Source organism: Patagioenas fasciata, chromosome 7, assembly GCF_037038585.1.
Source record: "Patagioenas fasciata isolate bPatFas1 chromosome 7, bPatFas1.hap1, whole genome shotgun sequence".
Classification (NCBI taxonomy): domain Eukaryota; kingdom Metazoa; phylum Chordata; class Aves; order Columbiformes; family Columbidae; genus Patagioenas; species Patagioenas fasciata.
The window spans coordinates 22,050,541-22,075,117 of NC_092526.1; the positions used below are offsets into that span (position 1 = coordinate 22,050,541).

General features: G+C 37.2%; 2 protein-coding genes across 8 annotated transcripts in view; one reads left to right on the forward strand and one right to left on the reverse strand.

The window, feature by feature from the left end:
- Positions 1–24,577, reverse strand: part of METTL8 (methyltransferase 8, tRNA N3-cytidine) — a 91,030-nt gene that overhangs the window by 27,091 nt on the left and 39,362 nt on the right. Inside the window, exons 3-4 of the mRNA XM_071811072.1 lie at positions 5,068–5,182; positions 4,261–4,443 (exon numbers count right to left, since the gene is read on the reverse strand). The gene's annotated coding sequence lies outside the window, so the exon portion shown is untranslated. The remainder of the gene's footprint in view (positions 1–4,260; positions 4,444–5,067; positions 5,183–24,577) is intronic.
- Positions 2–24,080, forward strand: DCAF17 (DDB1 and CUL4 associated factor 17). Of its 7 annotated transcripts, none has more exons than XR_011739998.1 (16): positions 7–341; positions 1,032–1,118; positions 1,574–1,677; positions 2,982–3,072; positions 3,997–4,136; positions 4,855–4,933; positions 5,111–5,200; positions 7,334–7,441; positions 7,969–8,074; positions 12,054–12,196; positions 13,557–13,666; positions 14,067–14,154; positions 15,669–15,752; positions 17,128–17,283; positions 18,081–18,354; positions 23,414–24,080. XR_011739998.1 is itself a non-coding variant. In XM_071811069.1 (15 exons), the coding sequence occupies exons 1-15, from the start codon at positions 186–188 to the stop codon at positions 18,267–18,269; spliced, it is 1,731 nt and encodes a 576-aa protein (XP_071667170.1). In that variant the 5' UTR covers positions 7–185; the 3' UTR covers positions 18,270–18,762. The 7 variants fall into 7 exon arrangements, 5 of the variants coding, with proteins under 5 accessions (XP_071667172.1, XP_071667171.1, XP_071667170.1 ...); XR_011739997.1 differs by lacking the exon at positions 23,414–24,080 and adding an exon at positions 18,466–18,762; XM_071811069.1 differs by lacking the exon at positions 23,414–24,080 and having other exon boundaries at positions 18,081–18,762.

Consider the following 24,577-nt stretch of genomic DNA (forward strand, 5'->3'; position numbering starts at 1 on the left):
TTCGTCTCTCGGGAATCAGGGAACAAGGGGCCAATCGGGCCTTTTCCGGCTTCGCTTCACCTCTCGCCGGGCAGGACGGGGAGTGAGAGAAATCCGGAGCGGGCCCGGGCCCTGCAAGGCTGCTCGCCTCGCCAGGAGCGAGGCAGAAGCGGCGGAGAAGAGCGAGCGTGCCCCGGGGCCCAGTCATGTGCCCCCAGGCAGCCGCCGGCGGCGGGAGGGCCGCCCCCCGACACCGCAGCGTCTGCCGCCTCCTCACCCGCAGGGCCCACGGCTTCTATGCCAGAGATGCGGGTGTCGCCCACAGACAAAACCTGGGACTCCTCAGGCAGATAATGTGTCAGGTAACAGCGCTGCTCCCGGGCGCTCCTCAGCCCGGGTGCCGCAGAGGCCCTTGCTCACGCCATCCAGCAAGTCCTGGGAGAAAAAAGCTGCAGTTCTGTCTAGGAGAGTTACAAATGGTTATATTTATTTAATGAGGCTCAGACCCAGAGATGTAGAGAGGAGTGTGCTCTGGAAAAACTGCAGAACCACTTTTAAATGTAATAATAATGTTAGAAATGGACTTCTATATTTTATATTACTTATTCCCATAAGATGACTTAATATTTAATACCAGTAATAAGTTCATCGTGATTTAAGGAGCATCAATGTTAAATTTGTATCAAGTTCTCACAAGAAAATGAGATAATCAGCAGTAGTCTTCAGGTAAACATACCTCTAACATGTCAGGGAAATTTGTGTTACACAAAGAATAGAAATTAAACCAGTTACAGACTAAAGTGAATTTCATTTTTTTATCAAGATGGTTACTGCTCCCTTGCAGTAGTTGATAGAAATGCATTGAAACTGAGTATGTGGAAGTTAATTGGCAGTGGTGTGTTACATTGAAAATATTTTACTTGGAAGTCAGTTGAGCTGTCCACTTATGCAGCTAGATCAATGGGCATGCAAGGTTTATTGAAATAAAAATGAGTACATCTGATTTACACAAATTATTTTTTTTTCCTTTTTTTTTTTTTTTTTTTTTTAAGACTGGAATCTTTCTTTATGGTCTGGAGCTCCTGATGTCTAATGCACACAAGAAACTATGTGAGCAGTTTATTCCGTTGACATTTCAGGTGCTTTTTGCAAATAACTTTAAACGGATTTTTCTATCTTTCATGCAAAACACCAACAACAGAATGGAGTCAGATGTTCAGTAAATTCAGTTAGTTACATATAAAAGAATTATGTGCATATTTACACTTTGGCGAATTTTGTTCTTGCTCTTAAAAGTTGCCATTAAAGTTTAGTTGCCTGTTGTCATTTTAATGCAGGCAACCTAAGGACAAAATATTAATTGTGTATGCTGTCCATAATAGCTAATAAAAAGGTCTTTTAATTTTGTTTTTTAAAAAGACAAAATTTCCCTAGAAAAGCTCTTTTGATTTCATTTTTAAAAAAATATTTTCCTTCATGTATTCAACAGCAGAAGTTCAATTAAGTTATTAAGCTGCAAATGCCAAACCAAATATTTTGCAAAAGCAAGGTTTGTTACAAAACCCATCACCGTTACAACCACTGTCTGTTACAGGAAAGCACTAAATTCAAGAATGTTTGGACAACTCATTCTGCATCTCCTATCGCCTATGAAAGAGGAAGAATTTACTTGGACAATTACCAGTGCTGTATTAGCAGGTAATAAATTTACAATTTAAAGTTACCCTGGCTTACAGTTTTAACACTGTGATCCTGTTTTAGACATGTCACTAACTTTACTTGTCCCTGTGAACTGAGTGGAATTTACTTAGGAACAAAAAATTACCTGGTGCATAAATCTTTCTTAAATTACATTCAGATGCTGTTGTGTCTTAATGTGACACTTGTTTTCATGAAGGAAAGTCTGATCTTAATGGTGCAGTATAACTTCAGTTTTCACAGCACTTTAACAGGAGTGGAAGATTATCAGCATTTTATAATTATGCACTAAAAACCAAAGTGAATGGTAGTTCTGTTGTGATCTGGAAATCAGCAGTGTGCTAAGCAATGTGTCACAAACTATGTCCATAAATTCTGCATTAGGGAAGTAAATTATTTTCATGTAAAAGTACAGTGTGCAGAGTGCTTGCTGGTTTTTGTTAATATATTTTGCAGCTCAGTTCTCTGACTGATGTGCTCTCCTGTTCCATGGTGAGCTGCAGAGGCAGCACAAGGCAGGGTTGAGGTCAGGAAGCCCTGCGCACACCAGGCCTTGTCCTTGTCCTTGCCTGTCCCTCTCCTGAGGGAGGTAGCAGGGACTTGGAGAACTGCATTGCTGAGTGTGTTGTGCTGAGAACAATTTTGAGACAGTGTCATACATTACCAATAAATTACTCTGTCAGCATAAACCACTGAGAGTTAATTAAATTAATCTATCACAGCAGGGATCTAAATCTACTTACCAGTCTTCTTTTATTCCTGCTGTCTGAATGCTTTCCAGTACTGGGTTAACCTGTCTGGCATCTTTCAGGTTTATCTTTGTCTCATCCTCACCCTCAGGACAAAACTGTGCACAGTATGAAGCTTTTATGCTACTAGTAGGTTTTGGGTTTTTTTTTAAATGTACATGATGCCACACCTTTATATTATGAAAGGCAACACTGGAAGAGCTTGAGGGGAAGGTTCCAGAATGACTGTTTCTGGAATATGCTTTCTTTTTACTGTATATCACTAAAGTAAGAATGTTACTATTAAGTTTGTTTTTAAAACAAAAAACAACAAAACACACACACACCCACCAAAAACCCACAAAATGTAGAGGTTGGCTTTTAAATATTATGTTATACTAACAATTGCTTATTAGGCCTATTAGAGGAGTTTCAGGTTATATTTACAAAGTAAAAATAAGATGTTTAGGTTTCTGACCTGCCTAAAGAGAAAGCAGGATTTACAAAACTGTATGAAATGGCTTGTTGATAATCGTTTATAAAGTAGACTAATGATTAGCAATCATATTCCTCCAGCATTGCACAAGAGCCAAGAATACTTTATGAAAAGCCAAAGTGTTCTAAGTCAGAAAAAATAGAAGATGCTTTATTATTGGAATGTCCACTGGTAAGATTGCTTTTTACTAGATCATTTTGTGAAAAAAAAAAAAAATCTTTCTGTGAAACATATGTAGAATAGAGCATTCTCTCCCTGCAAATTGTTTTCTCAGTGTTCTTATGGAGTTAGGTCATTTAAGGATTGCAGCATGTGCTTATTTATTTTGACTGAACATTTAGAGGTATACTTCTTTGCATTTCTCAGTAGCGCATTCAAATGCTTTTTTGTGAGTTTCTGTGGAAGATATTAAAAACAGTGCCTTTATGCTTATGCAACTAACTCTAATTCCTTACAACAGAAACTCTGTTTAATTTTTTCTTTATTTTTTTAATTAGCAAAGGCAGTCGGTGGGAGTTTTATTTTTTACCAGATCTATTTACATTAAAAAAAAGCAAAGAAACTGAAGACCCATTAAAGCAACTCTGCCCAAAAGCTGTTCTGCTGTTTCTCGCTAATAGATTATATAATTTCCCTCCTCCCTGAGGAGTTTTTCTCTCATCCACTGTCCACAGAGTTTAGGAATCTTAGCCCCATTCTTGAAGTGCCTAAAATAAAGTTGTCTGTATACCATTCTGAGCAGTTACTGTCGAGTTACTACTGAATGTCTTATTTTGCAATACTTACACAATTGTCTCTTCAAGGCTGGTATCAGATCAATAAGCAGTTATACTTAATTTTTGCAAGGCAAGGAAATTTTAAAAGGTGTCTTTTCTACAAAAGGTTACTACCTTGCAAAAAGTGTGACAACAGATTATGTGATGGTCAGATGACTATTTGGCACAGACATGAGCTTAGAGAACCTGATGTAATTATCAGGCAGCTTTCTACCTTTAGTTTTTGAAGAATGTGTACTAACTTTTGTTTTCTTGTTACTGTGTCAAAATGTTATGTATCCTGGTACAAACCTTTTTCTGATAACCTTTTGTTATGTAGGGGGAAATGCTACCAAGTCCATCAGACTATAAACCGTCCCTAATAGTCCTGACAGTGCAGAACTGGCTTCTACGTCTCTCTGCTGACAGTGGAGAAATACTGGAAAAAATATACCTTGCTGGTTCCTTTTGCAAATTCAGGTATTAAGCACTGACTAGGCATTATGTAATTAACAATCATTAGTACTGTACTGGAGAAAGGGAATCATGTTTATTTTAGTACGATTGTATGGCTGACTTCAGTTTTGTTAGTTAAGCACATTACCTGGAGTACTGCTCCCACGTGCTGTTTTTTATAGAAGAATTTCATCAGCTTAAGTATTACGGTCTCAAATTTGGTATCAAGTTCCACGAAAGCCACAAAAGTAGGCTACTGTTGGCTTTTCTCTGACAATTTTGTAGCCTTTAATATTGCAATAGCAATATACCAGGAGAGGACCTTTAAAAGCTGTAAAACAAATGTCATAAAACATAGGAAAAATAGTTTGACATTTTTAACTTGCATTCTTCTCCGTAGGGTAGCTGTTTTGCTCTTTAAAAGCAGAACAGTTACTGCTTCTAATAAATGCATTTTTTTTTTTACTTCTTAGAGTAAATTATTTCCTTTAAGCTGAAGGATAAAAAAGCAGCAATTTCTGAAGGGAAGGAGAAAAATGAAGATAGTGACATTTCCAGTGCTGTGGGCTTTTCATTATTGCAAACAGCAATCATCTCAGGCACCTCTCCCAAATCAGATACTGAGCAGTTTGCCTGGACACAGGGATCTGCCTAGTTATAGTACATTATATTTTATGTGAAGTAGCATTTATTATTACATGGTTTTTAAATGATTAAGATAGGCTTTTCTTGTTACAAATAGGTATCTGAGCTGGGATATTCCTCAAGAGGTAATGGTCATAAAGTCAGCTCAGAATAAGCTCCCTGCAGCAGCACGGCAGGTAAGTTTGTTGAAAAACTTTGTCACTCTTAAATTTTTACAAAATCAATCTAAAACCATTACAAGGACAAAGATGGAGACATTAAGCTTTGTTGTTATGGCAGAAGATGAAGATGTTTTACTGTTAATAAATACCTCAAGTATAATAACTATATTCGGTATTGTTGTTCCTTCTCAGGCAGGTATTCAACAGTCCATACTGTTCTATCTTGCTGTATTCCAAGTTCTGCCTCTTTCATTCATTGGAATGCTAGAAATAAACAAAAAGGTAAGTTAATTCTTTTGTTAATTGTGATCTGTACTGCAGTTACATAACAGGCATAGTTTAGGCAATTGTCACAGAATTCCAGAAGTTGTACTTACAGCTTGTAAAAGCATAGTGCCCTGAAACATTAATTAGCAGTAATGTCCTTCTTGTGTCTGATAGGAGAGCTTGGGGTAACATTCTTCATTTCAATGACCAGAAGAGAAAATACAAATGCGTTCCGTTATTGGGTTTCTCTTCGACAGGTAGAAGGGCTTTAGCTTTTACTTACAGCAATCATAAGAATTTGGGAATCCTAAAGTGTTTGTAGACTTCTTTTCACCTCTTTAAAGAAAGATAGATGTGCTTCTGACCCAGTCCTAGGAATAATCTATGAATTCTCTATGCAGTTACAGATGTTTCAAACTTGTATTATTATTTATATTGAATGGCAAAATTTAAATATGTATCTTGCTTTATCAGTCAAGAGCAAACAACCTTCCTGAGGTCATTTTGTGGCCTGTCAGTAAGGGTGTATATATTAGGAAACCTCAAGCCATATGTCAAGTTTTACAGTTCTGGTGAAAACATGTGTCTGTTCTAGGTCAAGAGAGCTCTGGATGAAAGTTACAAATGGAACAGTACAAGCACACAGACTCTGGCTTCAAAGCTTTGTGAGCTACAGTCTCATTTGGGGTCCAGAGCTATTAGTGGCTTTTAGCTGGTGCTGGCTTGGGTGTAGGCTGTAATTGAGATTTGGCTGGCAAGCAAAGGAATGGGGTTAAACATTTTTCAGGTGGGCCCATGGAAGTTTAGGGGCGCTATGTATTGTTCTGTTCAAAATTAGTATTTAGGACTAAAAAAAAAATGTTACCAGTATCAAGGGTGTTCTCAACCACGCTAGGGATGGCAGTCTGGGTTCATCATGGTCATAGGAGGCAAAACATCTAAATGAGTACTTCTTCCATTGGCTTATACTGTGTACTGATCAGAGCAATTGTTACAGTGAGAAATAACGTCAGGGCAGAAATTGGGATTTGAGAATACACCTGGCAGAGGAAGCAACCAGTGAATGTGATGCCAAGCCTGGCAGAGATCAGTGGAATGTAACTGTTAGAGTTACTGTTCGAGACGGCAGAATACACCTAATGCATCAGCTTTACTGAGATGGTACACCACAATAAATTCCGAGTTTGGGCTAGCCAAGATAGAAAGGAGAGTTTAGAGCTGGAAGATGCTGAGACCTAAGCTAAAAAAATGTATTGAGAAAGAGCCGTAAGACTAAATAAAAGGCAAGGTCTCAAGAGTAAAAGTATCTTTTGGCACCAAACTGATTACAAGATCACTGATAGTGTTAAGATTTAGGAGTATTACAGCTTTTGGATCTCTTTTTTAAAAAATATTGTTTTAAAGCCTGTTTTAACCCTATTTTAATTGCTTTTTCGTATAGTGATTCAGATTAAAGAAATGAAAGCTCTACATTTCCAAGCATCTCTATTAAAAAAAAAATTAGGAACTTTATCTGCTGTTATTCATTAAATATTAAGAATTTGTTTGTTGGGTTTTTCTCAGTGGAGATGTGTTAAGCAGTGGCACAAATGAATACTGCACAATTATTAAAAGGGTTAAGCCTGCTTCTTGTGTATTTGTCTAATTTGGATTCAGAGAGGATCCTGTACTCTGTGACAGCTGGATAATGTAGTTGCAGTACAGCTGTACGCAGTCATAGAGCCATGATTAGACTAGTATTTTACTGTAGCAGTGAAGAAAGAACATAAGATCTGATGTCAGTACCTGTAGATTGAGCTGTTAGCTTTGCTAACATTCCTGTGGGATGCGGGGTAATGTAATCTATTAATGTATGATAATAACTGGGTAACATAAGATGAAGATATACTGAGAACTGATTAGAGAATGAATCTACTTGCAGAATATGACTAATCAAACATTGGGTGTTGTCACTGCAGTGCAAAGTGTTACAGAATCTCAGCAGAACATACCAGTTACAGAAAACATCATGAACACTTATCATAGGGTTTGGCCAGAGTAGAAAGTTGAAGTGATTGCAGAATTAAGGACATAATGCCAGTGTTTTGCACTGTCTCTTAATCACTTCTTCTCTACTAGAATATTTTTCTCTTCCTTTTTTTTTCCCAGATATTTGGTAATAGTGTGACAGATGTTGCTGTTTCTAATGGAATCCTGATTGTAATGTATAGCATGGGTCTGGTCAGGCTTTATAACTTCCAGGCCATCTCTGAGCAGGTAATGAAATACAAAATTCTTCATACAGTCCATACTGTTTTGGGGCAACAAATCATAAATATTCGTGTAATACCACACAGGTACATGGGGAATGTGTTAAAGGACAGAGTTCTTTCATAAATCTGTATACAGTCAGAAGATGCTAATGGGTGCACTAGAAGAAAATTCTACCCACACCAGCTACAGGTGGCAAAACATAAGAGATACAGGGTCAGCCAGGCACTTAGGCACATGTAGAGAGGAGCTATGTAAATGCTGAGCCAGGCTGTGCTCTTCTTTACACACCTAGTCTGTAGTTACAGATGAGTGTCAAGTCTAGAAACTGATGGGCATGGAATTGATCTGAAACAGAACTGAAGTGAGACTTCTGAGTTTATATTCTTCCAATCAAAAAAAGAAACGTTAATTCAAAAATAAGACTTCAAGCAGTATCTGACAAGATAAAGAATGTAGTACTAACAGAGCAGTAAAACTAAACAGCAAGTAAAAATGAATCACCAAAGCGAAATTGTTCTGTGTTATTTTAGTTCATGGAACAGCCATTTGATTTGGGACATGAATTCAACTGGAACGGTCAAGTGGGAGTTGTAGGAAAGTATCCATTTGGTCTTCCATGTAACATTAAAATAACAGGTATTTATGATCTTTGTATTATCTTGGCTGGTGGTTTTCATGGATTAATTATGATTTCACGCCTAGAAAAAGCATTAAAATTACTGTACTCATCGTGCTGTAGCTATATTTCTGGGTTTATGTTATAGTAAAAATATGCTTTACTTCTAATTGCAATAATTAATTAAATAGGACTTACCTAGAAAATTAGTCCAGCAACTAAGCTATTTGTAAAACTTCATAAGCAATGCATGAAATGGAAACGCCTTCCTTATTTCTAAGACACAACCGCTCTTGGGAAAGAGCTGTTAGTAACACCCAGAAACAGTATATGGTATGTAAACAAAAGATGTGAGAACATTTAATCTCACTTGTGGAGGGAATTCAAGGAGACAGAATATAATTTGTCCAAGTTGCATTTTGATAATACTAAGCTGTCAGGAATGTGCCAGTTTCAATGAAATTAATTCCCGAGGAGAGAACAAATTATCTATTAAAACAGTTCTTATGCTTCAAATCATTAACTTCTGAACGTTCTGCTTTATGTAATGACTTTATTTTCTCTGAGACCAAATAATTATTTCTATTGATGCATTTGAAATTAGAATTTGGTGCTGAGACTTTCTTTGAATTTTTTTTTTTAATTTTAAAAGACATTCTCACAAGTTCACACTTGAGTCACTTAAAAAAATAATAGTAGCTTTCACCAATATCAAATAACGCATGCTTTTATTTATTTATTTAATTTTGAATGTGTCTGTATTAGTTTTTACAGGTGACTGTTCACATAAAAAAATGCCTTTGATCTTTATGTTCGCAAACAGTGTCAGATAATAACAGGCAAACCAAACCAGATTGACATAAACCTGAGGAAATACACAAAGATATAATATACAGTCAGGGCTTTCAGTTTTATCAAAACAAAGTGACAGGCTGCTCTAATTGATGTCCTGCGTTCTGCAAAGGGAAACTTCTCATTTTCCACCCTGTCTCAGTCTGCAAAACCACAATTTAATGTTAGGGGCCCTGTGGAAATCATGCCATGGGAGCTTTAATAGGAGGCCTGTACCAGATTTGTTTTCATGTCTTATAGATCGTTGGAGTTTTTCATGGTGAGATGTAAAGCCCATGTAGTGGTGAAAATATTTTGATGGTGAATCATATTCAAGAGTTTGTGGTTAGGAAGTTATGAACACGTGACAGCCATTTGCCACGGCTGCTCTTCGCAGATAACAGCATTCCTGTGGTTTTTGAGCTGTTTTCTTTTAAGAATGAGATGGCTGACTGACTGTTCAATGAAATGTAATGCTTCAGTGAGTGAAACGTTAACAGATTCAGAGTTTAAGTTTGTATTTACTATGATTTAATTATGTGTGATTTTCCTGCTTATTTAGTCCTACCCTCCCTACAGAAATTGCCTGAAGGGATGGCAGTTATTACAGTGCTGGTTTTATGGTGTATTAGGTAGCCAAGAAGAAGCATATAGAGATCAAAACTTAGAGGCTACCATGTACCTACCATTTCATTTATAGCTATTGACTGGTAAGGAATTTGATTTTGGTCACAGTAGAAGGTATGGGAAGGTACCTATAAATCTTTCTTATGTCACTTTCTGAAAGGTCCAGAACTTAAACTGTTGTTTGATTTATTATTAGAGGATACAGTAATTTCATTTAAAAAAAAAAAAATCAAACCTGAGAGGAAAATGCTTTTCTGAGGTTCAGGAGTTTTGGGTGGTTTTTGTTTGGTGGTTGTTTTTTTTTCATTTAAAACACATATTTGTTAATGCTGCCAGGAGCAGCTTTATGTTTAGATGGGGCTGGAGAGTTTCAAGGAGGTGAACAAGGAAGCTCAACTGGAGCTGAAGACTAGCAATCCTAGGGAATGGGAATGGGGATGCTAGGGAAAGGCTTTACGAACAATGAGAACAGGAGGTGCTGAGCAACAAGAGTAAGTGACATGAAGTAGGAAAGAGGGACTTGAGGCAGCAGGGTCACTCCATCACGGTGGTTTAGATGGCTATGATCTTGCAAATCTTTGCCAAATGAACATAAAAAGAAAGGCGTATTTTATCAGCAGCCCATACCTATTATGATTGAGGCATTGTTGAAATACATTTAAAGCTATCATTTAGTCCACCTAACAGAATTTTTGAGGGGCCTTGCTATATATGCCTTATTTAAAAAGAAAATGTTGGTAGGGTAAAATCTTGACTCATGTTTAATTTTCTGACAGATGTTAATATCAGTTAATATCCTCTGCTTATGCCTCCATCTTCAATGTTCTCTACATTTTCAGGAGATGCCTCAGTTTTTATAACCTAGATTTTGTTATATCTTGCACAGGATCTCCCATTTCCTTTGTGTTAGTCCAAAAGAGAACTAGAAGACAGCCACTTTCCAGCTTGTTGGAAAAAGAAAATAAGGAAAAGGGAGAAGCACTATGTAAACATGATTTCTGATGTCTTGTGACATCTTAGCATCACTGGTTAGGATCCGGATAATTATCTAGATTAAGCAGGACAAGAACAAGTCAAAATTTGGATGAAACCTCTGGTACACAAAAGTCCAGACATAAACCTTGTTCTCCTCACAGTAATTCAGCTTGGGTTTTTATATTCTGTCTGTTTAAATGCCTCTTGTAATTTTAGATTTTCTCCCCATTTTGTCATTTTTTTATAGTACATCTGGAATATTGTGTCCAGTTCTGGGCCCCTCAGTTCAAGAAGGACAGGGAACTGCTGGAGAGGGTCCAGCGTAGGGCAACAAAGATGATTAAGGGAGTGGAGCACCTCCCTTATGAAGAAAGGCTGAGGGAGCTGGGGCTCTTTAGTTTGGAGGAGACTGAGGGGTGACCTTATTAATGTTTATAAATATATAAAGGGTGAGTGCCACGAGGATGGAGTCAGGCTCTTCTCAGTGGCAAACAATGATAGGACAAGGGGCAATGGGATCAAGCTGGAACACAAGAGGTTCCACTTAAATTTGAGAAAGAACTTCTTCTCAGTGAGGGTAACAGAGCACTGGAACAGGCTACCCAGGGAGGTTGTGGAGTCTCCTTCCCTGGAGACATTCAAAGCCCGCCTGGACACATTCCTGTGCGACCTCACCTAGGCGTTCCTGCTCCAGCAGGGGGATTGGACTAGATGATCTTTTGAGGTCCCTTCCAATCCCAAACATACTGTGATACTGTGATACTTCTCTGTACTGTTAGAAAGAGCTGATCTTTAGTCTAAAATTGATTCAGTTATAGCAGCTGTAGAAATTCCTTTTATTTAGCTTGTTGGTAGAAGTTGCAAAGCTCCATGCAGTCCATTTTGTTCAAAGATGTTTCTCATTTAGTACACAGAAGACATGTAGGAGTGGCATATTACACCTGTGTAATTTATCCCAACTGAACTGATAGGAAAACTAGATGACTTTTGCCATTAATTGCAAAAGTTCCTAGATTTTTAGTGATTTTTATGAACTCAGCTACAGATTGCATTCCACACTGTTTCATTGCATTATGCAAAAGGAGAAGGAATGTTCAGATTTAGGAATCTTTCTGCATTTAATATTGTTCTTTGAGATTACTGCTGTTAGTCTGCTTCCAGTTATTTATCACTATTTTTCCCAGAGAATAGTGACCCTTTTGATATATTCTTTGATCTGTTCATGTCTATGTCCTCATTCAGATGAGCTGGACTAATTTTAATTGTGTGCTACGTCTTTGCTTATCTAGCTCATTTGGAATGAAGTAAGTCAGACATATCAGCAGACCAGTTCAGCACAAAGATCTGAGAAAGGCAGTAACCTTCCACAGGGAACTGCAGATTGTGCCTGGATGCTAGGTGAGGTAGCATAGCTGATGCTAAAAAAAAGATCACAGCCAGTTTATTCCCATCAGTCTTCAAAAGTTCTGAAGAATTAGTAGTTTTATTGGAATTTAGAATTGTAAGGATCAATGGAATTACAGTTGTTCTGCTACTAATGGTGTCAACATTACCGAATATTTGCAGATACTCCACCTTTGCTATTTGAAGCATCTTCTCTGGAGAATGCATTTCAAATTGGAGGTTATCCTTGGCATTACATCATCACACCTAACAAGAAAAAACATAAAGGAGTCTTCCATATTTGTTCTCTGAAAGACAATGCTTTGGTAATATATTCGAATAGTGGCTTCTCTGAAATGAATGTATATTACGTTTGTCTTCATCTCTTCTTCTGACTGGTGCTCAAGGTTACAGTACTCTTGTTTTCCAGTGTGGTGCTCTCACAGGGATCACCCCACAGTGTTACATCTGCTATCCAGTGGAGTCATGTGTAAAATATTTTCTTGGGAATTAGTACTATTTCCTTCATTCAAGTACAATCATAGCACTGTCAGTGCTACACAGCTCTGTATGCTTAGCTTAAGAGTCAAGGCTCAAGCCGAATCTCATTACCTGATTCCTTGCATGGTAACATCTTAATGCATTTCTGAGTAGTCAGCCCACCAAATGGCATAACTAAAAACCACTTCAAGTTTTAAGAAATTGCAGACTAAGTTTCTTTAATGTTTGTACCTTGTCTCTCTCTGTCTTCCTAGGAACATTGTATTACTCAGTTTAACGCCTCTCTCCCCTTAGAAAAGTTTTATTACTCAGTTTAATCCAGCATTCCTAATTATTTTTGTTTATTTATCTTCATCATTTATTCCTTTACATGAGCTCTCCATCTCAGCTTTTGTTTTGAATCTGGATTTGCCCTAAAGATGCTTTTGTATTACAAAGAGCTTTCGGGCCTGTTAGTTCTTCACTAAAAAACTTCACATCTATAAATGAACTCATCTCTTTTACTAGCCTGATCAAAGCAGTGATCCCTCTCCTATATCTTATTTTCAAAACAGATCTTTCACAACTGTAGCTGAAGATCAATTTTGATTCCAAGGGACATGTACAATCCTTTCTGACCTAGCTTTTCCTATGTGGGTTCATATATTTGAAAGTTTGAATGATCAGGGTCAGCTAAATTTACAACAAAAAAACACTGCCAAAATCCCAAGATTTTGACCAGCTAGCAGCTGAAATCACAAGCTATCCCAGGCTTACACATTTATTTGCACAAATATTTGCACAAACGAGGCTCAGCCTGAAGTTTGAAGCTGAAGTCAAAGTTTGTGCTAATGCTTTTCTCATGTCTTGACCCATCTAGTGTGTTTGGCACTCAAATTGCTGGAACTGTTGTTGCAGAGTGTAGGATAAATCTTCATTTTGCTTCGTTTCAGGAGAGGTAGGACCACGTACAGCTGTGGTACATTGCTTATTACATATTAAAAAAGTTGAAACTGTTTTATGGAATATCTTGAGAATTTGAACTGAGTCTTACTGTTGTTGTTGTTCCACTGCCATCCTGTCATGATTAGGAGTAACACTTAAAAATCTTCAGAGGTATCTGGAGAGGAGCTCAGTACTACCTCCTTATTAGAGCTGTGAGACTTTCGAAATACTATTATCCTAAGTTTTCCCTTCCTTCTTCAGGCAAAAAATGGCATACAGGATATGAAATGCTGTTCACTGGAGCCTGATTGGATATATTTCCATCCAGATATGTCAGGTAGAATAATCCACGTGGGACCAAATTTGATAAAGTATGAGCATTTTTTTCTCAAATCTTATTTTCATTAAAGGAGAAGTTGCATAACTGCATAAATTCAGTAGTTTGGCAATTTGCAGGCCAAAACGCTTATCATTCCCTAGAAACTGGAAAATTTATTGATTTGTCAGAGTCTGAAGTTCTCGTAGAAACATCTGGAGGTATAAATGTGAGCAGGGACAGGTGACATTAGATTTTGATAGGAAAAATGTTCAAGGACCACTGCATTAAATTTTTACTGATAAACATAAATTACAAAAATAATTTATTTCCATTTCATTTATTTCTGATGTTTTATTATAATATACCTGACTTTTAAAATTGTAAATATAGCAGTGGTGTACTAGGTGGGTTAGAACACATTGCTTATTTTGTAATTTCTGTTTCTTTCATAGAGTCTTGAAGCTTAAAGAAGTTAAAAATAATACAGATCAAACAGAGGTTGCAGAAGATTTTACAATTGTGGCCAACAGAGAAAACTGTGTGAGTTTATTGTCCGAGATCACAGTGGATGATTTTGAGCAATACATAAGGGGTTTGCGTATCTGAGTAATCACTGTGTTTTATGAGCTTGCTTCAAAGTTCATGGAAAGACATTCTGTGTCTTTGTTGTACTTTATGAAAAAACTTTGGAAACACTTTCAGCATAGCTTTTGAAATTTCCAGCCATTTCTTGAGTTTTCAGCATTGTTTATCATGTGCAATATAACCATGTGTCACTGATACAAAATATAAAACATACTTAAAAGATGGTGACAGATTTCCTTCAAAAGAAGGTGCCGCCAAGTGATAATTGTGTGCGGCTCTGGTACTCAGGTAAGTTGATCACACAAATGCTGGAAATGTTTCAAGTCTCTCGTAACTTAGGAGTAAGTTTTCATAAGACAACAAATACAATACATTACTTCCGAAAGTCTCGTTCTTTTCCTGGCCATGTATACCTGTTGCTCCCTTGTGACAAGCGTGGCATTCATCTAACCCTTGGTGAGCCAAACCAGTGCACTAAAATAATAGAATAATAACCCAGCAGGAATGGTGAGTACTTTTCTGCTTGCTTGGTGAGCTGAACTGGAGCTGGAACAGAACAGAACTTCATCACCAGTGGGTCAGAAGAGTGCAGAAAAGTAGAACCAAGTGGCAAGGGGGTGATCAGAACTTCCTTGTAGAAATGTGCTGTTAAAGCATCTCCATTGTTTCATGAAGCATTTTGTGATAAAAAATCACAGACAATCTAAATGTCAAAAAGGTTAAAGACCACACTCGTGAAGAAAAAAATTTTGGTAGTGTCTGGACTGTCTTTATCCTTCAGCATACAAAGTTATGTCTTACATAAAAGCAAGATTTTTAATTCATGAGTACTGTAGAGTTCATGGAAATTAACAGTACTAATTTTGAAGCTTCTGCAGAAGATAAGTTTGTATATTAAAAACTTACACTAATACAGGAATAAAACTTTCATTGAATTCAGAAAGGATAAGCTTTCTCATCCAATGACTTGCCATGCCTTTTTTTTTTTTAGGGTTTGTTTAGCTAACTTCTGTTGCAATAAGAGCAAAGAAATATGAGTTCTAATCCTGTCTGTGCTATGCCTTTTCCTTTTGGCTTCCATTAAGACAATGATAGCCCAGTTTTGAATATTTCTGCTGTTAATGAAGCCCAACGGGGTGGTGACTTAGCTGCCTTCCAGTGCATTGGCTCCAGTCACTTCTAGGCTAAAAATGATGGTAGCTGAGAACCTTTGCCACTTCTGCAGGGCTGAGAACATTTGAATATAAGTAAACATCAGTAATATCTCAACGAAAGCCACCAAGTTCATGAGCCCTTGTAAAGAAGAGATAGCAGTTCTAGGGCCATTCATAGCTAATGATTAAAACAAGATCAGAGGGATTTAAACAAGGTCAGAAAGGGAAAGACTTGAAATAGATACATTGCCAAATAGATAGGAAGCAACTAAAATGTTCCAAAGTCTAGAGCCACTTTTTTCTTTTTCTCCAAAGGTGAACAACTCTGTGACTGTAACAGCTTCTGGCCGAGTGGTGAAAAAGCGTTTTAACTTGCTGGATGACGACCCAGAACAAGAGGTAACTGATGTAGTGAGCAGTTCATGGATTATGTAGGATGTAGAACTAGCCAGAGGTCATTCTTGTTTCAGGTGTGGTGGCTGTAACCATTAGCTGTGTTAATCTTTGGGTTCTTTATTCCTCTTCCGTGGCTGCCTTTGTCTTCTTAACTTCTCAGTACTTCATTTCCTTTCTCTGTCATCTTTTCTTCTAGCCTGATATTTGTGCTTTGGATGGTCTCTTTCTTTTAAGAACTGATGTTATGCCCCATGATACCATCGTAACTCTGTGTGACTTCACTGACACAGAAATGAGATGTTAATGTGAAGAAACATTACTCTTCTCCATTCAAACATCTCCTTTAAACATTTCTTATAAAGCATTTTAAGAAATGAAAGAAGCATATTTATTTTTTACTCTGCTTAGGTTCCTCTAGTCTTTCATATAGTATCTCTAAACTATATTTTTGTCTTTGATGAGATTGCAGGATAAGCTATTTAACACTTTTCCTTGAAGTAACTGCTTCTCAAGACTGAAAACTCCACACGCCGAGGTGTTGAGTCTTCAAGATGTCACGAAGAATATTTTTTAGCTCTCTGTCTAGAACTGGAGCTGTAATTGACATAAGCACAACAGTTAAATTCATCAGTTTCTGGCAGTCATTTTTATTTTTTTTCAGAGGAAATAGATTTTACTATGGTAAAAACACAGGATGGTGCAGTATAACCCTTCAGGTCTGCAGTTCATTTCTGTCCACTTCTCTTTTTTAAACATAATAAAAATTGGAGTCTGCACACTAGTTTTTTCTTGCTGTTACACTTTATTTGTGATTCCAGTAGATGTTATGCCATTATGGAAGAAAAAGACTGGCTTGAATTTAAAGAGTGTGTTACCAGGTTAACAGAATCTTCACCATTTGGTTTCAGGTCTTCACTCTGTGGAGTGAGAGCAAGCTCTGAACAGAGGTGTTCATGTGAATGGAATTAACCTAATATACCCATCTCTTCAACACCAGTAGTGGTTTTAGGTTATATTGTCTCTAACATGTCTCCTTCAAGACAGGGCATGGAGTTTAAATAAGTTTCTTCTGCCACTTTCAAAGTACATTTTCCTGTATGATATATATATATATAATACATGTAGTTTCAGGTTAGAATTGTTCAGAACATCACTTTCTTGTCCAATACATTTCAGCAAAATTCCTTAAGACAACTTGTGTTGGAAAAGATTCCTGTTGGGTATCAGTCTGGCAAAGTTTTCTTTATCAAACCAGAAGACTTAAGGACTACAAGTCTTCCAATTCTGCTTTCACCTGAAAGAAAGAGAGCTACGCAATTTTGTAAATTTATGTAAATTTATGTTTGATTTGTAAACTTGAGGTTTTGTTTTTCACAAGACATTCAAAATTGTGGACTATGAAGATGAATTGGATTTGTTATCCACGGTGGCAGTTACTCAAATAGGAGCTGATGGAAGAGCTCACCTTGACTTTCACTGCAATGAACATGGGATTCTACTTAAGAGTATTCCATTACTGGAGTCCTGGGATGTGGTAAGGAGAATTCATATCTTTTGTTTACACTAACACTTCCCCATAACCTTTCACCTACCATTTTTGTTCAGATTTGAAACAGATCTACAAGTAGTGTTGCCAAGTGCTATGGATGAGATTTGAACAAGATAATACTCCTAACTAAGAAATGTTAAGTATTCCGTCAGACAGTAGTTCATTTATCTGAAAATCTCCATAATTTGAAATTAAGGGGTTTTTTTGTTGGTTGACTCATTTGTCTTTTTTTTTGTTTGTTTCGGTTTTTTTGGTTAGGCCAGGGTTGTGCTTAGTTATTTCTGAAGTATTTATCAACTTGAATAGTCACCCTCTGGCTAGTTCCATCAGCTTAACTTCACAACTTGTAAATAGTCTCACTAGCTTAACTTGAACTACTCATGCATTGAATTAAGCATGGACCTCACTGCGTATATATTTGGAGAGCTGGAATGGGCTGTTCATACAGTCCAAGTTGAGGGGGACATCCAAATTAGATTATCTGAAATATTCAGCAGCTTTGGCACCTCTTTTATCATTGACTGCATAGGCAACTTAAGATCTTAAATCAGGTGCTCTGAATTGCACTTAGACTCCTAAAATAGGCCTGTTGGAAACCTCTCATAGTTTTGAAATTTTGTCTTTTATGTGGAAGAGCTGTCAGCGTGTATCCACACAAAATTCCCCTCTGATCACGGAGGTCACCAATGTTAAATATTTTTTGTTCCTGAAGGAAAATGGTACAGGCATTAGCAAATGGTGGAAATGGAGACTGCAATCAGAATTCTTTTTTCTCATTTCAGACTTACAGTCATGAAGTTTATGTTGACAAAGACCTTGTATTACATATAGAACAGAAGCCTAACAGGAGGTTCAGTTGTTACGTTTACCAAATGGTCTGTGATACTGCAAAAGATGATGAATGTTCAAGCCATGAAAAAACAGAAAGAGTATTTTGCAAAAAAGGAGGGAGAATTTTTGAATATATTTAAGACATAAACAAAAACTACAGAGACTTCATTTTGGATGTTATTTAATTACTTCATATATATGAATTAGTCAACTGCTGTTTTTCAGGTAGGATTTAATCTTAACATTTTGTACTACTACATGAGGTTTTATTTCTTTTTTCTGTGTAACACTGTACACTTGTCTGTAGTCCATAATGGCTTCTCCTGTATTCACCAGTTCATCATTAATGTGAGATGTGGAATTTATTGCTTCTCTTCAACAACTGGATTGAAATACTGAACATCAAGGAGAAAGATGCAGACTTACTGATCATGTACCATCTTCTGTAGTTTTACCTATGCAACTTTAATACAGACTGTTAATTTTAAAAAGTATGTAAAAATGTATATATATGTAACTGTCACACTACAGATTTTGTATGTAGTATGACAATGGTAGAGTTGCCACTAAGCCATTTAGCGAAATCCTTCTGTTTGTTTCGTGTGAGAAATAAAACCACTCAGGTTTTCTGGATGTGTTTGTTTTGGTTTAAAAAGAAGTATTAATAAGTTATGTATTTTTACTGCCTTTAAAATATATCTTTATATATATATAACCAAGAAATTCTCTGGTTGGTTGTGTGTCACGAGTTGTTCGGTCTGAGCCAAAGCTCTGAGACACTCAGCCAGATCACCGTGTGCAGCTGGTCTGATGCACTGAAGTTCCATGTGGTATATGCAGATTCTGCAGAGTGCAAGCTTTCATTTTAATTTAGAAAACACCCACAACAACAAAACACAGGCTCTAGGCTTCATGGTGATACAGAGTATTTCTAAATGCAAACCAAAGATGGGCTCAGGAGAGTAGTTCTTGGAGGTATGGCCAACATCCGATTGCTCACTACTACCACCATTATCATGAGCAGGATAATTCTAAACCCAAATATTTATTTTCACTGCAAGCTTTACTAATGAAGTGTATATCATTCTAGCTGATGCAACAGTGAAGAGCTCTAGAATTATTAAAATTTGAATAAATGCATTAGATCTGACCTGTAGACATAGAGTTTGATGTCCATGTATGATGACTCCAGAGCACTGACCTTTCTCTTTTTCATAATGTAAATTAGGTACTTGGAAATCTCTTACACAATCTGAGTAATTCAGTATGCTAAAGAATAACAGTATTTGTAAAGTGGAGAAATTCTGAAGATACTCATGTAGTTTCCATTACAGAGCAAATATATTCTTGTGCACATGCCCAGTATAATTATCTCTGCAAGCACTGACATGTGACATTAGTACAGAAAAAAACAGAAACAGAGTTGCTTTGAAAAAGCAGAAGCAACTCCTTCAAATGTAGTTTATTTCCCATTCATAAATTCAGAAAGTGAGATGAATAAAATACAGAAGACAAAAATATTCTTCACTTTTCACAGGCAGTAGCTAGCTGTGTTATGGTCAGGAAACCCATTTACTGATAGCTTTCTGTTTTACAAAAATCAGACTAAGGACCTATTAGTGTGAAATTCTGAATTCCCTTACTCCTGTGTATATCATGGGCTAGTTACCCCTCACTCCATGGCTTCCAGCATCTGTAGATAAAGCCTCAAGTAATTAGATCAAATGCAGCCTCAAGTAACCAGATCAACTGCATACTAAAAGACTGAAGCAGAAAAGCTCATGCTTCCATTATTTTCATTAGCACTAGATGCTTAAGTTAAAAAAAAATATGTATATACATATATATGTATATACATACATATATAAATGTAAATATACGAACATGAGTAAAGATTCTCAAATGTCTATTTCAAACATAGAATTGAAGGGATTTTAGCCACTTTTGCCAACATTCCCAATCAGGTCACTTCACCCAAACTATCTGCATTTTCTGTGTGGATAAATGTTTAGTTATTCTTTTTTGCTAGATATGTCCCATTTCTTTAACAACAGTTTCTTGCTCATTTTATTCTCATTTTGTCTTTTCTTGTTATTGAGAAAAATGCCATCTATATTACTTAGCAGTAACTCTAGCCTGCTAAAAACTCACCAGCAAGAAACCTGTGACAGCTATCCCACACAATGGAACAGCTAATGAACAAATTCATTTGCTTCCCAGTTATGATGAAGATTGCTATTAGGAATACCTGCTAGAAAGGACGCCCGTATAGGGTGGGATGTAGAGTGGATGTTTCCTTGAAGAAATACTGTGAGGAGCTGCTGTCAGCCACTTAAAGCTGTTTCTGGGCACTCTGCCTGCCAAAGGTAAAATGTTGGTTACTAAACCTGAAGTGAAACCCAACACAAATTCACTCATCCATGTGTTTTTTACTTAATAAAGTGTTGGGTTTCACTTCAGGTTGTTTGATACCAGCTTTGTGCTCTTGTCAGGATATACAAAACCTAAATGATAACAGCGAAAAAGAGGAAGAAGTAGGCAAAAACTTGTTTTCTAAGGCTGAACCACAAAATAATTCACAGAACAGCAACTGAGTTCTTTCATAACTGCCAAGTATGGACACAGTCATCAATAAAAAACCTTTAAATAACTTTTTGTCTGGAAGGTGTGTGAATGGATCTTATACATACGTAGAAATTCCTCACTAATAACAATTGCATTGCATGTGGGAACCATTTCTGAACCTTTTCTTTATCTCCACAAACTGGAGAAATTTAACTAGTCCCTGCTAAATCGAAGAATTCAGACACTTCAGCAAAAATGTTACTTTCGAAGAACAGACAGTAATTGTCAACTAGCCCTATTCATAGTTGAAGAAAGTCTTTGTGTATCAACATGAATTCCAGGTGCCTCTCCTGATACACAGACTCAATAGTACTAAAAGAAGGAAACAAGTATTCCAGTATTTCAAATCAATGTTAGATATACTTAAGGGAACTTCTTTTTTTTCTTTTTTTTTTGCAGCTATTTCACAATCTTGGATTTTCAGAGAGGACCACTTGAAGTTTTCTGGTTGCTAGACTTGGCATTTATGCAACTATAACTTCAGTACTTATTTCTGCTTTACTGAAGTTACAAAATTATGACCAAAATAACCGTCAAGAGCTCCAAAAGAATCTTCTGTCAAGGCATTCTAATGTTTATAGGTTAAATAAATTTCAAGTAGTCAAACTGCATTAAAATTAACTGCAAAAATAGTTTGTGGAGGTGTGGGGGGGTAGTTTTTTGGGTTGTTTCATTTGTTTTTTTGTTTAATAAAAGGAACTAAGTATCTTAGCAGAAGGAAGAGCTACCCTCATCCAATTGTTAAGAATTGCTTTGGTTGGTGTAGATTAACAACTCATATAGTAAAATGGGAGTACAAATGCCTTATTCCTGCTTGAGTGGGGAAGGAATATTGTGTTTTTAGGAGTATAAAATTTTTAGGGAAGAGTAAGCGCACATTCTTCTCAGGAAGAGATAAAGGAAAAATGGAAGGGAAAACTAAAGTTCACTGGAATTACTCCACGGAGTGGCTTGAGAGCCCTGGCTTGAGATGCCGCAGGAGAAGCAATGCACTCTGTGTGACACACAGGACTGCAGACCCCAGGAACAGCTGCTGGCCAGAAGCCAGAGGGGAAAATTATTCTGTTAGTATGTTTATTTGGATGCTCCACAATCGGACTCATTCACCAGCAGTTTTCCTGTTTATCCTCTGGATCTGCAGTTAGCCTCAACTGCCTTTAATGCAGAACTCGAGCGTGGCTGCAGCGCATTTCCATGCTCTGGGGAAAAGACCTAGGAAACTCCCAACTGTTGACACCAGCATATAAACAAATTACAAGCATTTGTTTTGTGGACCAAAATGAGATACTTCCAGCATTTCTACTTCAACTAAATAACTTTTTTTTTTCCCCACCATGGTGTCTCAGTGATCAGCTATCTGGACCAAGAAGCAAAAATGGGGTGCCAGAAGAGCTACCCCTGCCTTTATTTGTATTTAATAAATGTAGGAGGAATTTACCAGTCAATGCCCAGTGCCTAGGGACTGAAAAGATAGGAAGGACTGGCTTCTCTTGGTAAGATTTGCTTTGAGTATAAAAAGAGCTCACATTCTGTCTTTCTCTTGTCATCGAGTATATATTCACTGACAAGACTCCTGAGCCGTGGGGAAGAAAATGAGAAAGTGCAAGTCATATAAAACAAGCAGTAACATTTTATAATCTTCCTTTGGCAGTTCTAACCACTGCTCCATGGTTCCACCATTTTCAAAAATTTTTACAAAATATTTTAAACTATTAGAAAAATACAACTCACAGAAGCAAAATGTCTACAGATCAAAGCACAATAAAGATCTTCATTGCATGGGTAATAATGACTGGCCTGTGGCCAGTATAGAATTTTGGACAAAAGCTGCACTATGTGCCTTATTCTGCCTCAGTGAAAGCTCTCTCCAGGAGGGACAGTAAGTAAAGATTATTTCTAGGAAGGGTCCTATTCAATAGTCATCATTTTTACAAAGATAAATTAGTGATGCCCTGAACAGGAAAAGTCAAATGGTTCTGCTGCTTAGATTTGGAACTCAATGCCAAAAAGAGTAAAAGGATCATTCTGGTTTGTTTCTGCCACTCAGAATTAGTTACTTAAACTTATTTGTCAGTATTGCTCATGGTGAGATAACTTCTGAGGGGATGTTTGTAAAGCTTCCACAAGAGTAAGCCAGGTTAGCTGCCAGGACAAACCTGGCTGGACTATCTCAGCAGTTTTGTTTGTTTACAAGATTAACAGACACCAGGCTTCTGAGAAACTCATCCAAATGCTTTGAGGGACACTGTAATTCTTCTGGAATGTCCTGTTCTAAAAGCTTGGATCTTCAATGACTTGTCTGGCATGGGAAAACAGAGATAAAGTTATAGGTGGTAAAAGAGAGTGTAACCTCATTCTAACTGCAGCTCTGAAAAGTCAGTTACTGGTCACTGGAAATGAGAAACACTTCCTATATTTAAGAAGTTACATCAAAAGCAGAAAACAATTATCTATGGTGAAATGGTGTGTTGCTTAGAAAAACATTCATGTACATTTATGTCCAGGCTGCAGCTCTCAAAACGCATGAATGGTATAGCAACAATGACAGAAGTTGCAAAGTAGTTATGTCCTGCAGGCAGGAGCCCATTGCTGCCTTTTACAAATAACCTGTGACTCTTTGTCTGCTTTGTAGGTCTTATTTTGTCTGTCTATTTTGTAGGTTCTTCCAGGTGTGAAGTCACAGCCATCGTACTCCTACATCTGACAATGCAGCAATCCAACAAAAGAAATGCATACTAGGTGATGTCCTGACAGAACTGCTAAGAGGGAACCCCACACTAGTGTAGTAGAAAAACACCAGCGTGCTCTGGGAGACGGAGGCTCTGGAAAAGAATAGAGATTACAAACTGCTGTGGCACCTCTCCACAGTAATGGTGGACGAAAGCAAGTGTTCAATGATCCAAAAGACTTGAAGGCCCCATACAGTTTCATTTTTATGCCCGTGGGAGTTTGTGTTCCAAACAGATTATCAAATGCATCATTCAGCCCTCAGCAGTCACCTGTAGGTTGTCAAGTTTCCACGCCCATATAAACATACAACCCCCTCGGACATCGTAGCTGTGCCAAAGATTGCTTCTGATTCTATACCAATCCACGCTTGCACCAAGTGGGCAAGAAGATGTGGACGAGCAGGAAAGAAGGAGAACTACAGGCAGGAGTTACTAATTGTGCTGCCTGAAATCTCTTCTGTATTACCAGTGTTCCATGAAGTACATTGCACTTTGTTTAACACTGTATTTTGCATTTTGTTCAGGTTTGGTTTATTTAACACTCTGTAAGCTTTCACGTTTCTCCAATTCTATTTTTAAAACTATTTGTTTAAATGTTAGCTGGCAAAACTGAGCTTCATTTTTCAGTTCAATAAAATTATGTGTTTGCTCTTGTTATTGGCTGCTTTAACAGGGTACACCAGTTTGAGCTATAGGAATTCATGAAGGTCTTCTGAGATATATAGTTCTAGGCATAAGTAAAATCCACTTGGGTGGAAGGTTCCATATGGGATGGTTGGGATTACTGGATGTAATCAAAGCTTGTTGAAAACACTGGGAACTGGGAGCATTTTACAATTTGGAGATTTAGGTTCATAGAAGGTAGACTAAAATACATATTTATTTAATGTTAGTTTGCAGGCTTTACTGAGACAAAAGACATTTTATTAGACCAGCTCATATAACTGGAAAGAATGGACACATTTTGGGACCTATGAACCCTTTTTTGGAACTACATGTAATAAGCCTATGATCCCCTGTATGGAACTGACAGGTCCTATGAAACTGATGCTTTGCGATCTCTAATATTTCAACATAAATCTGAAGGTTTTACA

Bases quoted from the DNA above. Each gene is read 5' to 3' on its own strand.
- DCAF17 (XM_071811069.1), top strand. From the start codon at position 186: ATGTGCCCCCAGGCAGCCGCCGGCGGCGGGAGGGCCGCCCCCCGACAC. The intron at 13,667-14,066 runs GTATGAGCATTT...TTTCTTTCATAG, and splicing joins GTGGGACCAAATTTGATAAA to AGTCTTGAAGCTTAAAGAAG. The intron at 14,155-15,668 runs GTGAGTTTATTG...TTTTCTCCAAAG, and splicing joins TGGCCAACAGAGAAAACTGT to GTGAACAACTCTGTGACTGT.